Source organism: Podarcis vaucheri (genome assembly GCF_965113315.1).
Source record: "Podarcis vaucheri genome assembly, chromosome: 8".
Lineage (NCBI taxonomy): Eukaryota > Metazoa > Chordata > Lepidosauria > Squamata > Lacertidae > Podarcis > Podarcis vaucheri.
Genome location: NC_138766.1, coordinates 14,991,200 through 15,009,801, shown reverse-complemented (window position 1 = coordinate 15,009,801; position 18,602 = coordinate 14,991,200). Strand labels below are relative to the sequence as shown.

The window sequence follows — 18,602 nt, the reverse complement described above, 5'->3', positions numbered from 1 at the left end:
GGAACCGGGTTCGCGTCTCCGCTCCTCCACATGCAGCTGCTGGGTGACCTTGGGCCAGTCACACTTCTTTGAAGTCTCTCAGCCCCACTCACCTCACAGAGTGTTTGTTGTGGGGGAGGAAGGGAAAGGAGAATGTTAGCCGCTTTGAGACTCCTTTGGGTAGTGATAAAGCAGGATATCAAATCCAAACTCTTCTTCTTCTCTGATTCTGGACATCTCTCTGCCATAGACTCTCCCTGCTCACTAAGACCTGTTACCTCTTCAGCTTCTGATACCTCTTCTTCCCAGTCCTCTCCCTCTGACCACTCATCGTTGTCCCACCACCAATCCCCGGGCTCTGAGCCTTCTTCCGTTGGTGATTCCTCAGCTGGTTCCTCCTTCCTCTGCTCCCAACCAGTCCATGACATTGTCAGATCTGGTCAGGGACCAGCCAGATGCCCATGGGGAAACTGAACCTAATCACTACATGCTCCCCATGTGCAACTCTTTGCAGCTGGTATTCCAAGGCATATTGCCTCTGACAGTGGAGGTAGAACAAAGGTTTCATCGCTAGTAGCCATTGATTTATGTCTCCCTGTGCCAGGCTGCGTAGGTACAACTTCTGTGCTGTTACTGAACATATGCAGACAAGGATGAGTCTAGACCCCCCTAATCTATCTTGATTCCCACCATGGCTTTGCAAGAGGCATTTCACTAATCAAATAGATCCCGAGTAAGTTGTAGATTAAATAAAAGCCCACGTATATTTGACAGTGACTCCAGTTTAATATTGAAACATGGAATTGTGCTAAGCATTATTGCTTTATGTTGCAGGGTTACAACTACCTAGGGATGGTATCAAGGGTTTGTAATAGCCCCCAAGAGTAATTCCAGTGGGGCCTTACTCATACCTTACTCATACATACATTTTATCCTCCAACTAAAAGGTACCTAGAGACAGAAATTAAAAACATGAATAATGCGCATATTTCAATTTTTATTACAAAAAAGTAGGTATTGTGGAATGAATGTTTGGGGTCATTTGGACCGCAAGTAATTTAGACATGCAGTTTTTAATTGCACGTTTTCTTTCTGTTGCAGTGGGGGCGTAAATGCTCGCAGTGCGCTCTCCTTAGCGAAACCCTCAAATTTAAGATAGAAATCCCTAGAGGAAGCAAAACGATTGGCTTCTTTCACCGTAAAGTGTGCATACACCTCAGATGCTTGGGAGGGTTTTAAAAGGTTAAAGCTGAATATTGTTCAAAGCTCAGGCCTGCTTGTGTAAGGACCAGTTCCAAAACCAGAAAGCCACCTCTCTCTTATCTGTATGCAATTGGCGACCCTGAGGTTAGAACCCTGGATGTTTTCACTTTGCTTCTGCTGCAGTTAGAGCGATGGCTGGCAGGGGATTTCCTTTTGCAGAACGCTACGAAGCTATAACACTTCCTTTGGGCTCTTTCTGCAAAGAGAGTAGAGTTGAGAAGCTCCAGGTGTACTCATACCTGTTTTGCAGCCGAACCCGCGGGGAGAGATTTTCCTGTTTTAGAATATGCACATCCATCTAGCCCTTCCGTACAGCCAGGGAACTCCCCCCAAGATTTAGGGCTCAACAGGGGCTGGGAAGCAGCATATGGAAATAAGAGATTCATTCTCTCTGCCAATGACAACAGGAGATGATAACAGGAATCGGAGCCAATTCTGACATCATATTTTTTTCCCCTCTAGCTGAATACCCGTGGAGGATTAACTATGAGAAAAGAAAGTTGCTAGAATGGAAAATGCATGTGGATTTTACTGTTTTTATCCTAAACGAAAGCATGTGTCTATACAATGGTATTTATATCGACGTTTTGCTTACTAGTTTGGACACTCTTCATTAAGTTGGGAGTGCAAGGGCCCGATTCAGTGCCCGCCCGCCCTGAGCAAATTGTTCCTGCCCATGAAGTGCCATCCATTTTTGCAGTGGTTAAAAGCAGGGGGAAATTAAGTAGACAACGTACAGAGGTGGATGGAGTACAGCACAAATTATATGCAAATCACGGAATCGGAGAACACTCTCTTCCGCCCAAATCTCTCAGCTGATCTGCACAGATCACCTCAGGAGGAGAGGGGGACAGTGTGCCCGGCCTGTGTGTATATGACAGAGATCCTTTTTTCGGTCTACGCATACATTGCAAGCTTTGTCCGTAAGCTTCTTTCACAGGTGTTTAAGCCATCTGCAGGACCAGGGTGGTGATGAATAATAAAGCATGACTAAAGACCAACGTTGGCAAAGGAATTAGACAGATTCTTTCACACAGAGGGTGAGGAATCTTCTGACAACTGGTCCTTCAATGTTTTCTTACCCTCCATGTAGCTATAGATAGGCTCAGGCGACCAAGACACAGAATCATGGCAGAGTTGGAAAGGACCCTGGGGTTTTCCTCATATGTATATGGTTTTTCATACAGTGGTACCTCGGGTTAAGTACTTAATTTGTTCCAGAGGTCCGTACTTAACCTGAAACTGTTCTTAACCTGAAGCACCACTTTAGCTAATGGGGCCTCCTGCTGCCGCCGCGCCGCCAGAGCACGATTTCTGTTCTCATCCTGAAGCAAAGTTCTTAACCTAAAGCACTATTTCTGGGTTAGCGGAGTCTGTAACCTGAAGCGTATGTAACCTCAAATACCACTGTATTAAAGTTTTACAATCACATATCCAATATACATCATAAAAACAAAATAATATACAAAACAATATACATCATAAAAACAACATTCACTATTAAACTACAAGTGTTATTCCAGTCCTACTAACGATTCTGTTTACAATGATTTTTAAGATAAATTATAATCTCCCCCCGTTCCTTATTAAAATTTTGGTCTTCCTGATTTCTGATTCTTTCGGTCATTTTAGCCATTTCGGCATAATCTATCAACTTGATCTGCCATACTTCTCTGGTCAGGACTTTATCTTCTTTCCATCTCTGGGCCAATAACATCCACGCAGCGCCTAAGCTTCCTAAAAGAAAGGCTTCAGGTTTTTTTGGGTTTTTTAGAAAAAGTTATTTTAAACATTTTTTTCAATTCGTTATATATCATTTCCCAAAATTCTTTTACAACCTGACACGTCCACCACATATGATAAAAGGTGCCTCCTTTTTCCTTACATTTCCAGCATATATTTGACCCTGTTTTATACATTTTTGCTGGTTTACTTTGAGTTAGATACCAACGGTACATCATTTTCATATAGTTTTCTTTCAAAGTACACTGGTACCTTGGTTCTCATAGTTAATCCATTCTGGAAGTCCGTTCCAAAACCAAAGCATTCCAAAACCAAGGTGTGCTTTCCCATAGAAAGTAATGAAAAATAGATTAATCCGTTCCAGACTTCAAAAAAACCCCCTAAAAGAGCAATTTAACATGAATTTTACTATCTAACGAGACCATTGATCCATAAAATGAAAGCAATAAACAATGTACTGCAGTCACACAATCAATCAGTAGCCGAACTGGGTTCCACACAGTCACAAAAGCAAACAAAAAAGAGCCGCTAAAACAAAAACGCAAACTAAATAGCAAAAACAGACAGACCTCAGCATAACACTCAAAATGGAAGAATAACACTCAAAACGGAGCATGTTCGACTTCCGAAAATAGTTCGCAAACCGGAACACTTACTTCCGGTTTAGCAGTGTTTGGCTTCCAGGTTGTTTGAGTACCAAAGCATTTGAGAACCAAGGTACCACCGTATAACATGCTGTAAATTTTAAATTTCAGTTCCGTAACTTCTTCCATGCTGTAAGTCCAACCCTCTTAAATGCATGGGCCGCAGATCTGCTTGGAATCCAAGATCAGATTGCAAGCCTTCTCTCCGAAGTGCTACATTTTTGTGATGTGAGGGCACTTGCAGGCAAAGTCTTTGCTATGCGAAGCTTCTTTCTGGTATAGCCCTTGCGTGAAGACTCTACCATCTTAGAGCTGGCTGAGATGTAATAACATCTAGGAACACTGAGAGCATGTTGGCACCGTGATTACTCTGCACATGTGCAAGCAAAGTGCATTAGTGATCATGCCAGTGGGGTTGGGGAGGAAAATTCACCGAAGAAAGCATCACCTGGCAAGTGTTGTCTGTTCAGGGATGGAGATTTGCTGTGCGGAAATGAGGCCCTTTCTAGACTGGCCTTAGAAAGAGCACTAATTAGTTATGGATTAAGCATCAACATTGCTCACTTCAGGTGAGACGGAATGGTAAATCTCAAACCCAGATAAGGGATCTGTCTTGGAGAGTTTTTGTGTTAGCCTGCTTGTTGCTAAACCATACCAAAAACAGAAATCAGACAAATAACATTGGAGTCTTGTAGCGAAGCTCAAAAACATAGTGAAGGGGAAGAGCCAGCCGAGACAATATAATTGGATGTTTTATAGAACTCTATAAAATTGCAGCTGTGCCATCTAAAGCACACTACTGATAAAGAAGCAAATGTAATTCATTGACTAATAAATAATTGCATCTTTTTACACAGACTGTGTTTATTCCCTCCCCCGTTTCTAACTAGCTGTGCCTCTGTTTCACATGGGATTATCTCCCTCACTTACAGCCAGCCTATACAATAAAAGGCTAAAAGCCAAATTAAAACAAAGATTAATGCCTAAGATGGATGCGCATGCACAGGGAATCGTAAGGTTGGCTTGTTAAGCGGAAGCGTCAGTGTCAAATTTTCACAGGAAGCGGAGTGCATGGAGCTTAGACGTATCTAAAAATCACGATTTGATGCCCTGAAGATTTCACTTCAAATCTGCAAACTTCTTTTTTTAAAAAAAAAAAAAATCTGGTGAACTCTGAAATGCCGTGAAGTAGATTATTAAAAAATCTAAATTGAAAATTTCTCAAGGGCTCTCTTGAAGCCAGTCTTCCATGTATGCTGTTTGTTAAATTACTCTTCTTAAACGTAGGCAGGAAGAAATGATGTTTTGTGACTGAATGAAATAGTTAACCCGTTCCTTGCCAAACTGGACCAAATTAAGAGGGGGGTTTTTTGGGGTGGGGGAATCTAAGTCTAAATAGGCCTTCAAGGCCATTTTGCCTGCTGCAGAAGCATAGCTGTCAAGCATCCCTTATTTGGCGGGACAATCCCTTATCCCAGCGCCATGTCCCGCTACTGTCCCTTATTGATGATGTCCCTTAAATAAGCTACTGAAGGTAATGGGGCCCTTTCTATGTCCAGCTGTCCTTTGTCAACAACAAATTGATGCTGTTTTTTGTGTTGAATATATGCTATATGGTAATTTATGGACCTAATAGGTATCTAAAGCCATTTGCACACAACAAAATATGAATTTTATCAAAGTAATTGTTGATCCCTTATTTTGGCTGCTGATCCCTTAGTTTTGAGGCTGCTGGCCCCTTATTTTCAAATCTGTAAGTTGACAGCTATGTGCAGAAGGCACAATGAAATACTCAAAGGAAGTAACTGATGCCCGAAGAGTGCAAACTATTAACGATGGCGGTGCGAGGGGCACCATTTGTGCTTGGGTTTCAAGCAGCGAAATGTCTCGGCCTGCATCTGTGCTGATAGCAAACATATTGCTCCCCATTAATTAGAGCTGAAATGTTTAATCAAGCTTAGCTGGGCCAGCTCTGTTGCTGGGGGTGGTTGCCAAACGCCACCGGAAGCCAAGTTGGCCCAGAAATTTCTGTGTTTTTTGTGTCCGCCATTGCTTTTCCCCACATTTCCACGGCGGATGGAACTGGGAGTGAGCATGGAGCCCAGCTGGGCAGGCTTTGTTTTGCTGCCAGTCCTAGGGACTCCTGGCTGCCAGGCAAGGACGCAGCTGCCTTAAGTTTTGTGTAGGTAGTGCCACAAGCGCTCACCTTCCAGCTCCCCAGTCTCCCAAGTTTGCACCATTCACAGATGTACAAAATAAAACGAGGGTAGGTTTCTCCCTCTGTGAACTCTCCATTCCCTGGTATCTGGACCAGACATTGAGAAACAAGCTGGTTGGCTAACCCTTGTGATGTCGCCAAGAAACCCCTCTTCTGCCCCCCCACCCTCCAATCCTCTACATAATCTTGATTTCTAGCAAGACGACAACTTGCATGGACAATCTCTTAAAAAGCCCAGAGCAGACAGCCCGTCCGAAGCATGTCGGAAGAGGCAAGACTGACAGCTGTAGCCATGCTCGGTTTGATGTACGCTGGTCTGTCATTTCAGCTGCAAAATTAGTAAATGGACGTGCTGTGACCGGTCCTTTTTATATTGCAGCTTGTCTTTCCTCCATATCTCAAAATGCGGAGAACTGGATATAGCATTCCCGCTGTACTTTAGCTACTGCAGTTCCGGGTGGTCCGTGTGAACTTTCATACTGTGTTCATTAGCAATTACTTGTTGTGGCCGTTTCAATGTACACAGTTGCCTCGCAGCCCTTACGGCATTTATTTCTGTGCTGGCCTCTGAGATGTCTTAGAAATGTGATATCCAGTGCAACTGAGGCCCCCTTTGCTTTTTGGATAGTTCTGATGACTGCTGCTGCTGTTGCTGCTGCTGCTATTATCCTGAGTTAACCTAGTGTTTGTTGGTAGTATTCCTGCATAATTGGCCGTCTTACTTTCGGTCACTGTGCATTTGTTTAATGTCCTCCCTTTTAGCTGTAGTTTTTTTGTTTTTGTTTTACATTAATCTCTTCTTTCACTCAGTTTTCAGCCCAATTTCCCAGTTTATTAAGAATCCTTTGGACCCTGTCCTAACCCTCAGTTGTGATAATGGCATTTCTTCCCAGCTTTGTGGAGCGCTTGGGGAGCTCATGTTTGCTCCCTTTCAAACCAGAGAATTTGAAGTGTTGGAACAGGATAGACACCCATAAGGCCCACTCTAATGCTTGCCCCTTCTGTTTTAGTCCATTGTTGAGCAAGTTTAGGAGTGTGGTGCTCTCACAAGTTAAGTATCCACCAAATAATACGGCCTTCTCCATAGTGTTTCTCTGTTTTTACTTGTGCTTTGCAAATGGGTACACAAATGGACATTACTAGTAGTCCACAACAATTTCTACTTGCTTCACTAGTCACTCCTATCGTTTACCATTTGGGGCATGTCAATGGCCGAAAAGAGCTGACTCATTTTTTTGCAAAAGCTTCTCCCAGCTGGTTGCTTGGGGTCAGTTCTTCCTCGCCACAGTTGTTGTTGTTGTTTAGTCGTTTAGTCATGTCCGACTCTTCGTGACCCCATGGACCAGAGCACGCCAGGCACTTCTGTCTTCCACTGCCTCCCGCAGTTTGGTCAAATTCATGCTGGTAGCTTCGAGAACACTGTCAAACCATCTCGTCCTCCGTCGTCCCCTTCTCCCAACATCAGGGTCTTTTCCAGGGAGTCTTCTCTTCTCCTGAAGTGGCCAAAATATTGAAGCCTCAGCGTCACAATCTGTCCTTCCAGTGAGCACTCAGGGCTGATTTCCTTAAGAATGGAGAGGTTTGATCTTCTTGCAGTCCATGGGACTCTCAAGAGTCTCCTCCAGCACCATAATTCAAAAGCATCAATTCTTTGGCGATCAGCCTTCTTTATGGTCCAGCTCTCACTTCCATACATCACTACTGGGAAAACCATAGCTTTTACTATACGGACCTTTGTTGGCAAGGTGGTGTCTCTCCTCGCCACAGGGGTCTAGGCAATTGGTTATTTACAAGCCCGGCTGGCAGAACTCTATGCTTAAAGCTTTGCTAATTTGGAAAGTCTTTGCTTGTAAACATGCAAAATATGTTGTTGTTGTTGTTTAAGCTGGTGCCCTGTCCTGTGATGAGAATTAATTCCTGTTTTCTTTTAGATGTTTGACTGGATCACACACAACAAAGGCCTGTTTCTGAACAGCTACACAGAGATTGGAGCCAGCCACCCTCATGCCATGGAGCTCCAGACACAGCACAATCATTTTGCTATGAACTGTATGGTAAGAATATTGGAACTTGCAACAGCACTTTGTATTTGGCAAACATCTTATATTTGACAGTGCAGAGACTCATGAAAGTCTGACCCCAGGTGCTGGCCCTGTCAGTATGCAGTGTGCTGGAGAGGAAAGAACAGAATCCAATCTAAATAAACAAGGTAGGAGAAGAGAAGGGAGGAAGAGAGACTGAGAACAACATAGTTGCTTCGGGTTTTGCAGAACTATTACAGCTGCCATGGTAGCAACTTGCAAGCAACATGTGAACATGTTGGGCCTGTAATCTTATTCATTGGAGGCAGGGAGTAAACCGGGAGAGAAATAACTTTGTACATTATGGCATGAGGACTAGGGAGTTGTGCCCAAGGCTAGTGAGTCATGCTGCATAGAAGTAGCCGGATTATAACGTATATGGACTCCTTCCAAATTCAGCGAAAGTTGGAGGCCTCATTCCTGTGTATGTGTGCTTTTGCCACAGGGATTGTAAATGGCTGTGCAGCGATAGATTAGCTAATAGTAATAATTCCGCAAGTTGCGAAACTCCGCTGAAACAGCTCAGCTTTCAGGAACCGTGGTCCAGGCTGTCATTTTTAAATGAGGGTAGGTAAATTAAAGCCTGGTGGAGTTTTGTTTGCACTCAAGAGAATGGGGACAACTACGTCACACACAGACACACAAACACACACACACACACACACCCTGAGAAGGCGCATGACAGTGTTACATGGATAAAACGAAACCAATCCTAATTTGATCCATGTTTGAACAGGGGTCAGCACTGATAGAAGAGACATTGGCAGTTCTAAAAAAACAGTTTGAAATGAACTAATATACCAGTAAGCTAGGATTTGCTAAAGCTTTTGTGGTTTTGGTTTGTCCTTGCTTGCATTGCTTTTGGTTTCAGATTAGGGATTCGAATGCGGCCTATTTTGACATCGTTTTCTAACGTCTTAATGATAGCGGTTCGTTGCAGAGGCCTGCATGGGCTTGCCTTTTATCAAAAGGCACTAATTACTGAAGTTAATTACCATTTTGGACAGTCTGAGCCGAGGATAGGGATTGAGATCGAGATGGAAACAAATGCTGACATGTCTGAAGAGTTCGTTCTAGGTGAGGGTTATGCAAAAGCCGAGCCTTCTGCTTGTGTTTCTGGCTTGACATTCAGCCCTTAGGAGTCCAGTGAATAGAGAGGCCAAGCGGTCACTTTCCCAGAAATGTTGTCACTAACAAATCACAGAGCAGGAGTATTCATCAGTCCAGCAGGCCATAGTGAACTATCTGTGAACCAGTGAAGGCAGTGAATGTCCTGTGTGAGTGCCTGGAGGTGGTTGGAGGATGGATGTCGGTTAACAGATTGAGGTTGAATCCTGACAAGACAGAAGTGCTTTTTGGGGGGGACAGGGGGTGGGCAGGTGTGGGGGACTCCCTGGTCCTGAATGGGGTAACTGTGCCCCTGAAGGACCAGGTGTGCAGCCTGGGAGTCATTTTGGACTCACAGCTGTCCATGGAGGCGCAGGTTAATTCTGTGTCCAGGGCGGCTGTCTACCAGCTCCATCTGGTACACAGGCTGAGACCCTACCTGCCCGCAGACTGTCTTGCCAGAGTGGCTACCTCTAGTTATCTCCTGCTTGGACTACTGCAATGTGCTCTACGTGGGGCTACCTTTGAAGGTGACCCAGAAACTGCAATGAATCCAGAATGCGGCAGCTAGACTGGTGACTGGGAGAGGCCGCCGGGACCACATAACACCGGTCCTGAGAGATCTGCATTGGCTCCCAGTATGTTTCCGAGCACAATTCAGAGTGTTGGTGCTGACCTTTAAAGCCCTAAACGGCCTCGGCCCGGTATACCTGAAGGAGCGTCTCCACCCCCATCATTCAGCCCGGACACTGAGATCCAACGCCGAGGGCCTTCTGGCGGTTCCCTCACTGCGAGAAGTGAGGTTACAGGGAACTAGACAGAGGGCCTTCTTGGTAGTGGTGCCCGCCTTGTGGAACGCCCTCCCATCAGATGTCCAGGAAATAAGCAGCTTTCTTACCTTTAAAAGAAATCTGAAGGCAGCCCTGATTAGGGAAGTTTTTAATATTTAAGGCTGTATTGTTTTTAACACTTGATTGGGAGCCACCCAGAGTGGCTGGGGAAACTCAGCCAGATGGGTGGGGTATAAATAATAAATTATTATTATTATTATTATCTCCCAGGCTGCGCACTTGGATTCAGCTATCCAGTCCTATCAGCAGAAGCGCTGCTCAAGGACTTTCACTTACACAATAAACCTTCCCCCCACCCCGGTGACACACACACACACACACCTGGTGCAGCCCCTGAAATTGGCTCTCAGTGGGTGGCAGGAGAATCCCCCAGAACAACATGCAAAGCAATGGGAGGAACATGTCATCTGGCAAACAGGAATGCTTGCAGAGGTGGCACAATTGAAAGAGCGAGGCATTGAAATTGACCCAGTGGGTACCTAGTAGTCTGGGATGCAGCTCTGCCCTGAGAGTGAGGAGGAAGTTCTGTGCAGAAAGCCCTAAAAATGGGACTCCTTTTTGGCCATATCCTTTTTATTAACTTTACAACCATGCTTTCCATTGCAATCTCTCCTCTTAAATTATACAATTTGGCTTTTTAGGGCCATGACCTCCTTCAAACCTTCCTTATGATTTTCTATCTTTCATTTCAAATTTCTGCATTTTCACTACTCGACCATTGCTTTCAAATAAAAAACATCAAAGCATCATATTTTCTTATTCGTCCCTGCAGTGGTTTTTATACATTTCCGTACAAAGCTTCTTGCAATCCTACCAACGTGTTTGATTGACTACAATTATCTTTTAAATAATTTACAAATTTAGTCCAGTCCTTGATGAACTTATTATTATTTGAAAAATGGGACTCCTTTGCTTTGTATAATGGTGAGTTTATATAGTATCGGTCTATAAGGTGTGGTTGTGGCCAATAGTTGGTAGCCTCCTTGGATTTGAGTGGAACTGCTAAGGTAAAATCTCACATCCTAGCAGTCTTATTTGAATACAGCATGAAGCAATGAGGTCAGATAAGGTAAAAAAATATATATATAGTCCAAGAATAGGCAGTAAGAAGTCCTCCCTGACCCCCGTTAAAGTCCCTCCCAGCCCTTCTGAAGGCTTAAGGTTTCTTTTTCTTTTTTTTCAAACTTCTAATATTCCCTTTTAATTCACAAACCCGTCAGGCTGATTTAATAAGCTGTTTTTAAGCCCTCCCAAAGTTCCGTTTGAGGCCGCAGCAAACAAAAGTCGCAGTGTTAATAGAAATCTGTGTAAATGAGATCAGTCCAAGGTACAGGGTGATTTTGCTGTTTCTGCAATGTGCTTTACTCGATCAAATAAAAGTAGGCTTTTGCTCGAGAGAGAGAGGTGCTCATTTTTCTGCCCTGCTTTGAAAACATGTTGCGGCAAAGGGCTTGGAGAAAGCAGTGCTGGCATGATGGTATTTCGCTGTTTCTTTCCAGAAAACAACAGGGGGTGCTGAAATTGTGAGCAGTCAGTTGCATTTTGTCCCTGATGGAATAGCGAATGCTGTTTACCTGCTAAGTGCACACACCCCTTTCTTCCCATTTTTTAAAAGGGAATATAGGAAGCTGTGAATTCTGCCAGAAGCCTTGGAGTTAAGAGTCTTGTGGCATGCCTAATGGCTAGGAAAAAACCTTCCCCAACCTAGTGCCCTTGCTGACTGGAGCTGCTGGGGGTTGTTCTCCAAAACACCTAGAAAGCACCAGTTTGCTAACTTTTAGCTACCTAAACTGGTGCTTTCTAGGTGTTTTGACACCAGTAAAGTTAGCTAAAATGTATAGAAAAAGAGAAAGAAAATGTTGGAAATGTAAAAAAGTAGATGGTGATTATTTTCATATGTGGTGGACCTGTGACAAGGTTAAAAAAAAATTGGGAATCAATTTATGATGAACTTATAAATTTTTATAAATGAATTTATAAAAATTTAGGTATACTTTCCCCAAAAGACCGGAAGTGTGTCTGTTAGGTTTAATAGGAATGGAAATCAAAATGGGAGACCAAAATGTGTTCAATTATGCTACGGCTGCCGCAAGAACCCTCCTGGCCCAAAGATGAAAAACACAAGACATACCAACCATCTAGGAGTGGCAGGTGAAGTTGACAGAATACGCAGAACTTGCCAAATTGTCAGGGAGGATCTGGGACCAGGAAGACCAAAGATAACAAAATAGTTGGAGTAAATTTATTGAATATTTAAAGGAGAATTGTAAAGAGGTCAAGACACTAGCAGGATTGACATAATACCTTCAGTGTAAATAGTACTATTGTGAGAATGATGTGCGTGAAAGAAAGGGGTTAAATATATCAATTACAGGGAGGGAGGGGAGTTGCGACTCGGCAGAGTCAAAGGGAATGTATGGCATTAATATGGCTTGTTGGAAAAGAATATGTAAGGAAAACAATAAAAATTTACTTAAAAAAAAAATAGAAAGCACCGGTTTGTGGAAGGCTGGCCTGCAATCTTAGTCCATGGTGTTCTCTGAAGAATAGTTCTCATGAGGGGTTGATGCCCATTTGACGCCCCCATTCCCCATAGCCCTTGTGCCTTGCCGGGCTTTGGGAAGGAAGTATGGGGGCCCCGACAGTATCCCAGAGTCCTCCCTCCTTCCCAAAGCCTAGTTAGCACTTGCCCAACTTTGGGAAGGAGATGGGAGGGCTCTAGGACCCTGCCAAAGCCTTGGGACACCTTCCCAAAGCATTTTATCTCATTTACGGGCGCCAAATTTTGTGCCAAGGTGACAACCTTTGTTGTTGGATGGGTAGCTAGGGAGCAGTAGTAAGCCATGTTTTCCTCTGTACTAATTACTTTGCGTTTAATGAAAGTTTAGATTTAATATTGCCCGTGTAAGCTCCGAATTTTGCACCATGTGCTGAATTTAGCATCCTTCCAGCCTACTCTCTTGTATTATTAAAATAAATAAATAATGGATGTTCCAACTTTCCCAGGATGTCAAATTCAGGATACTGAATTGTGAACTTACACAAAATGTGCACAGCCCTGGTTATCACAGTATAAGGATACGAGCGAAAAGCTGGTTTGCAACATGATAGACTCTTACTTTCTCAGAGAGGTCTGCGGCATGCTTGGCATTCTTATAATAATAATAATAGTAGTAGTAGTAGTAGTAGTAGTAGTAGTAGTAGTAATAATTTATTATTTATACCCTGCCCATCTGGCTGAGTAGTAGTAGTCCAAGCGGGAGATAACTAGAGCATGTACCACTCTGGCAAGACAGTCCGCAGGCAGGTAGGGTCTCAGCCTGCGTACCAGATGGAGCTGGTAGATAGCCGCCCTGGACACAGAATTAACCTGTGCCTCCATGGACAGCTGTGAGTCCAAAATGACTCCCAGGCTGCACACCTGGTCCTTCAGGGGCACCGTTACCCCATTCAGGACCAGGGAGTCCCCCACACCTGCCCACCCCCTGTCCCCCAAAACAGTACTTCTGTCTTGTCAGGATTCAACCTCAATCTGTTAGCCGCCATCGATCCTCCAACCGCCTCCAAGCACTCACACAGGACCTTCACCGCCTTCACTGGTTCCAATTTAAAAAAGAGGTAGAGCTGATATCATCTGCATACTGATGGACACCCAGTCCAAACCCCCTGATGATCTCTCCCAGCGGCTTCATAGAGATATTAAAAAAGCATGAGGGAGAAGACGGAACCGTGAGGCACCCCACAAGTGAGAGCCCAGGGGTCTGAACACTCATCCCCCACCACCACTTTCTGGACACGGCCCAGGAGAAAGGAGCGGAACCACTGTACAATGTGTTTTTGTTCTTGTCTAATGTGTTTTGTTTCCTCTCTTTCCAGAATGTGTATGTAAACATAAACCGCATCATGTCTGTAGCCAACCGTTTGGTGGAATCTGGTCACTATGCCTCGCAGCAAATCAAGCAGATCGCTAGCCAGTTGGAGCAGGAATGGAAAGCGTTTGCTGCAGCGCTGGATGAGCGAAGTACCTTATTGGACATGTCGGCCATTTTCCACCAGAAATCGGAGCAGGTCAGTAATTCTGCACGGCGGCGACAGCAGGCTGAACATGTACGGTCCCATTTAATCTTGAAATGGGTTTTGCCTCTCATGAGCCCCTGTTTGTATGTTTGCCTCTTAAAGGGGCTTTGGGACAGGGCAAGTTCCTGGTTTCTTTTTTCTTTTATAATAATTTTTATTAGTTTTCAATTCCATCCCAATAATAGCCTCATTATAACAATGCCAACTGATAATGCAATTGTTGATACCAATAATTCAAATACCAAATTATATGATTTAGATAAGGTGCCCCCACGAGCCAGAATTGATGACTTGATTATTTGCTTTGTTTATGTGTTCCAAAATTTCCATTACATTCCAGTCCTAATAATAATCCCTTACACAACAACTGCAGTATTCATAACTTCTGTTCGTGTTGACACATTAAATGATTTCTGAAACTACAAGTGAGGAGCTCAAACTATATCCTTGTTCTTCCTCTGTGTGGCAATTATCTTGTCTGTGGTGCTTCCTCCTGTCCTTGTAAGATGTTATGTCTTTCTTTCCCCCGGTTGTTGCTGTTATCCATCATGCCTTGGGCGAAGCTGATATCCCATTGTTGTTCCAAAAGTTTCTCCATTGCTCCAGCAGGTTCTGTTGATCCTCAACCTGCTCCAAGTCCGTTTGACTTGAGATCCTTGCTTTGGACAAGGGACGAGGGCCATCGCTCCTCAACACATCTTCACTGTAGCCGTAACACCTCCTATATTTTGCTAGAAGGAACAAGGAAATCCTCATCTTGATTTTGGTTTTGCTTGTTCCCTCCAGCAAAACACACACAAGCTGCATAGGTCTGCCCTTCATCCTCAAAGCGTGGGCAAGTAGAGGGATCTCATGGCAAGCCTGCCTGTAATTGCTTTGGGAATTGATGGTCACTATAAGCTACAAATAGGGACGCGGGTGGCGCTGTGGGTTAAACCACAGAGCCTAGGACTTGCCGATCAGAAGGTCAGCGGTTCGAATACCCGCGACGGGGTGAGCTCCCGTTGTTCGGTCCCAGCTCCTGCTCACCTAGCAGTTTGAAAGCACGTCAAAGTGCAAGTAGATGAATACCCGCTTCCGGCGGGAAGGTAAACGGCGTTTCCATGCGCTGCTCTGGTTCGCCAGAAGCGGCTTAGTCATGCTGGCCACATAACCCGGAAGCTATATGCCGGCTCCCTCGGCCAATAAAGCGAGATGAGCGCCGGAACCCCAGAGTCGGTCATGACTGGACCTAATGGTCAGGGGTCCCTTTAACTTTACAAGCTACAAATAAGCTTTTTTAAAAAATGTGATGCCTTGTTAAGAGGCAAACGTACGACGTGGTCTTGGAAATCACCTGCTGGTGAGTAAAAAAGCATAAGCAAAAGCAGTTGCTTGTGCCAATAAAGTTTCAGCGTTTTGAATGGCATCATGATAGTTCCACCGTCTACATTATCCATCAAACGTTTTGCAAGGATCGTAGAGGATAACTAGAAAGCTGAGGACGCTGGGATGCAAGATTAAAATTAAAAGTTTAACCTGAGGCAAGCGTTTGACTAGGGTCTCTAGCTGCAGGCGTTCTCAGCTATTTAAAGTAACAGTTCTAAGTTATGCGTAGCCACAAGTGAATTAAAAACCTGATTTAGTGAGAAGCAGGCATAAATGTTCCTCTTATCCCCTGGAGGGCTGTCTCTATAAGTAGAGCGTGTCTTCCTTAAGGGAATGAGCTGCTCACTTGCAAACTCGGCTTTGAGTTGCCCGTCAGTTTTGTTTCTGTTACAGTTAGTGGTGTTACTTAATTGTCCTTTTATTGAGCTAAACGGAAGAGTGAAATATAGGAGCGGCTCTCTTTGACTTGCTACGGCTGAAGTTTTGTATTCGACGCTCTAGATGTGATTTTTAAAATTATTATTCCATTTTACAATTAAGATTAACATTCAAATGAAAATCATAATCATACACTTATAAGATCCCCTGAATCCTTCGATTCTGCTCCTCCCTGGGTTCCATTGTAAGTCTTTTTTCAACTGTGTTGTATAGTGCTCTCCAATTATCAGTTAACTTTCATTTTTATCACAGTTCTTGTTACATTACAAGTGTTGTTAAAATCCTGCCAATATTTTTAATTGCTTACAGTGTTCTTTAAGGTAACTTATAAATTTTCCCCATCCTTTATTAAATTTGTCGTCTTCTTGATTTTTGATCTTCCCGGTCATTTTTGCCGTTTTAGCATAGTCCATCATCTTTATCAGCCATTCTTCTCTGGTAGGGACTTTGACTTCCTTCCATCTCTAGGCCAAAAGTAACCTCGCAGCTGTCGTTGCATACATAAATAGTCTTTTTTGCTCCTTTGGTATTTCTGCACCTAAAATTCCTAACAAAAAGGCTTCTGGTATTTTATCAAAAGGTTATTTAAACATTTTTTTAAAAAATTATTGTAAATCATTTCCCACAATGCTTCAGTTATCTTGCACATCCACCACATATGATAGAAGGTGCCTTCCTTCTCTTTACACTTCCAACACATGTTTGTAGCAATTCTATACATTTTTGCTAGTTTAGTAGGAGTGATTTATCCCATCAAACAGCGAAGAGGATCAGATTAAAGGAGAGCAGCCATCTCTATACCTTCAGTACTTGTGAAGAATAGTCAATATTTCATATAGTTCTATAAGAACTACCGTAAATTTCGCTCTATAACACGCAGATTTTTTCTCCTAAAAAGTAAGGTGAAATGTCTGTGCGTGTTATTGAGCGAATGTGTGGTCCCTGGAGCCGACAGTCCGGAGTGGAGGGGCGAAATAGGCAAAAATCAAGCAAAAATAAGATCGGGCGGGCGGGCGGAGGGAAGAGGGAAGGCGGAAGCTTTCCTGCAGTCTGCCTCAGGGTCTTACTGCCCACCTTCTTCTGTTGCTGCGTTTGCTCAAACTCAACAAAGAGCAGGGAATCCCCTGCCCTCCTGGCAAGCAGAGGGTTAAGGAAAGGATCGGGTCCTTCCTTCTAATCTTCCCTAGTCACACACACTGCGTGCAGGCTCCAGCCCACCACTTCCTCCTCTTCGTGCTCTAGGGACTCACAGGCAGCAGAAAGCAAAAGCATGCAGGTGGGAGAGAGAGAGAGAGAGAGGGCTGGCTTGGGGGGGGGGACGTTTGCTTTACAATGGTAGGTTTCTCATTTCTTTTCCAAAAGCAGAGAGCCCTGCCCCCAGGCCCCCTCCAAATTACAGCTTCTCCAAGCAATGTACTGCTGGAGGGAGACAGTATGCTTGTTTGGAAGAGAAACCCTGCTTCCCTGCTCGTAAGTAACAGCAGGCTGGATTGCAGAGTGAGACATGGAAATCTCTGGATTTATATGCTGTATATCAAATATCTTAATCTATACTTTCTACACGCGGCTGGTAAATCAGAATCTCCTGAGCCAGGAGGATTACAGCATCTCTCCTCTCCCCTTCATTAAAAGCCTAATACTCTTCTTTGAAGAAGTATAACGTGAGAATGTTTTTTATATATATTTTTTAAAGTTCTTTTCCTCATTGTGCGCTATACAATGATAATTGCTGCCACAATAACAATTGATTGAAAATTGAATTTAGTCTCTTCCCCCCCCCCATAGAGAGCTGTTCTTCAAACGTTTAGCCTTAATACAGTGGCTGATGTAATACCCTTCTGCTTCACTAGGCATTTTATATAGGGACATTAAAATTGATTTTCTACATCTTGGCAGATGAAAAAAAGTGTGTTACATGCCCTATTGCCCAAAAGTGTGCAAGCACAGAGCAAAGGTTGCAGTGACAGGGGTGGCCAAAAAAGAAATACCGTAAATAAAAAAGAAATCATACTTCGTATATCCTGTCTGGCTTGGGGGGGGGGCTTTTGCTTTCCTTCCCTCCCCATTTAAAACGTGGTGACAAAGCATGGATCCACATGGATCCTCAGGATTTTTGCATTGGGCTACTCCAAACTCACTGTCAGATCACATGTCTGTGGCCACGGCATGAACCACAAAAATGATACGTCCACTGTTTCATTTAGAATATTTTTTTTCTTGTTTTCCTCCTCTAAAAACTACGTGCGTGTTATGGTCTGGTGCGTGTTATAGAGCGAAAAATACGGTATATGAAATATTGCAGAAAAGATTTATGAGACTGGATTTTAAGCTATGGGTTATTTGAAGTAATAGGATAACAAATGTAAAATTAAGAGATGAGGTTTGAAAATCATTAGACGTGGTTGATGGAAGTCTCAGGCGAAAATAGCCAAAATGTTGCATGAGACGAGATGATATGTTCTGTTTGGAAAATATATGTAAAAACTAATAAAAATGTATATTAAAAAAAAAGTCAATTCTGGCAGGGGCAGCTTTTTAAAATAGCTGCACAAAAAATAGCTGCAACCTGCCAAAATAGTATATTGCTATTAGTGGAGCAAAAGAGGGATGAATGTGGCGCAGATGGGAGACTTTGTACCAAAAACAAACATGGAACTGGGTTGATTTTGCTTGTGGTGGAGCAGTGGCTAATAAGACATAGAAGACCTAGATTCAAATCTTTCCTCACCTAAAGGAAAGCCCTGAGCAGGTACACTATCTCTTGCAGAGAGAACTGAGGTCCTGACTTCAGATATCACAACCTGCACAGGGCTGCTGTATGGGGATGGTGATA

General features: G+C 43.6%; 1 protein-coding gene across 7 annotated transcripts in view; it reads left to right on the top strand.

Moving 5' to 3' along the window:
- Nucleotides 1-18,602, top strand: part of TRIO (trio Rho guanine nucleotide exchange factor) — a 281,042-nt gene that overhangs the window by 91,212 nt on the left and 171,228 nt on the right. For all 7 annotated transcript variants that reach the window (XM_082234103.1, XM_082234106.1, XM_082234105.1 and 4 more), the window contains exons 6-7: nt 7,779-7,901; nt 13,763-13,954. In XM_082234103.1, the coding sequence (XP_082090229.1) occupies nt 7,779-7,901; nt 13,763-13,954 (315 nt within the window). The remainder of the gene's footprint in view (nt 1-7,778; nt 7,902-13,762; nt 13,955-18,602) is intronic.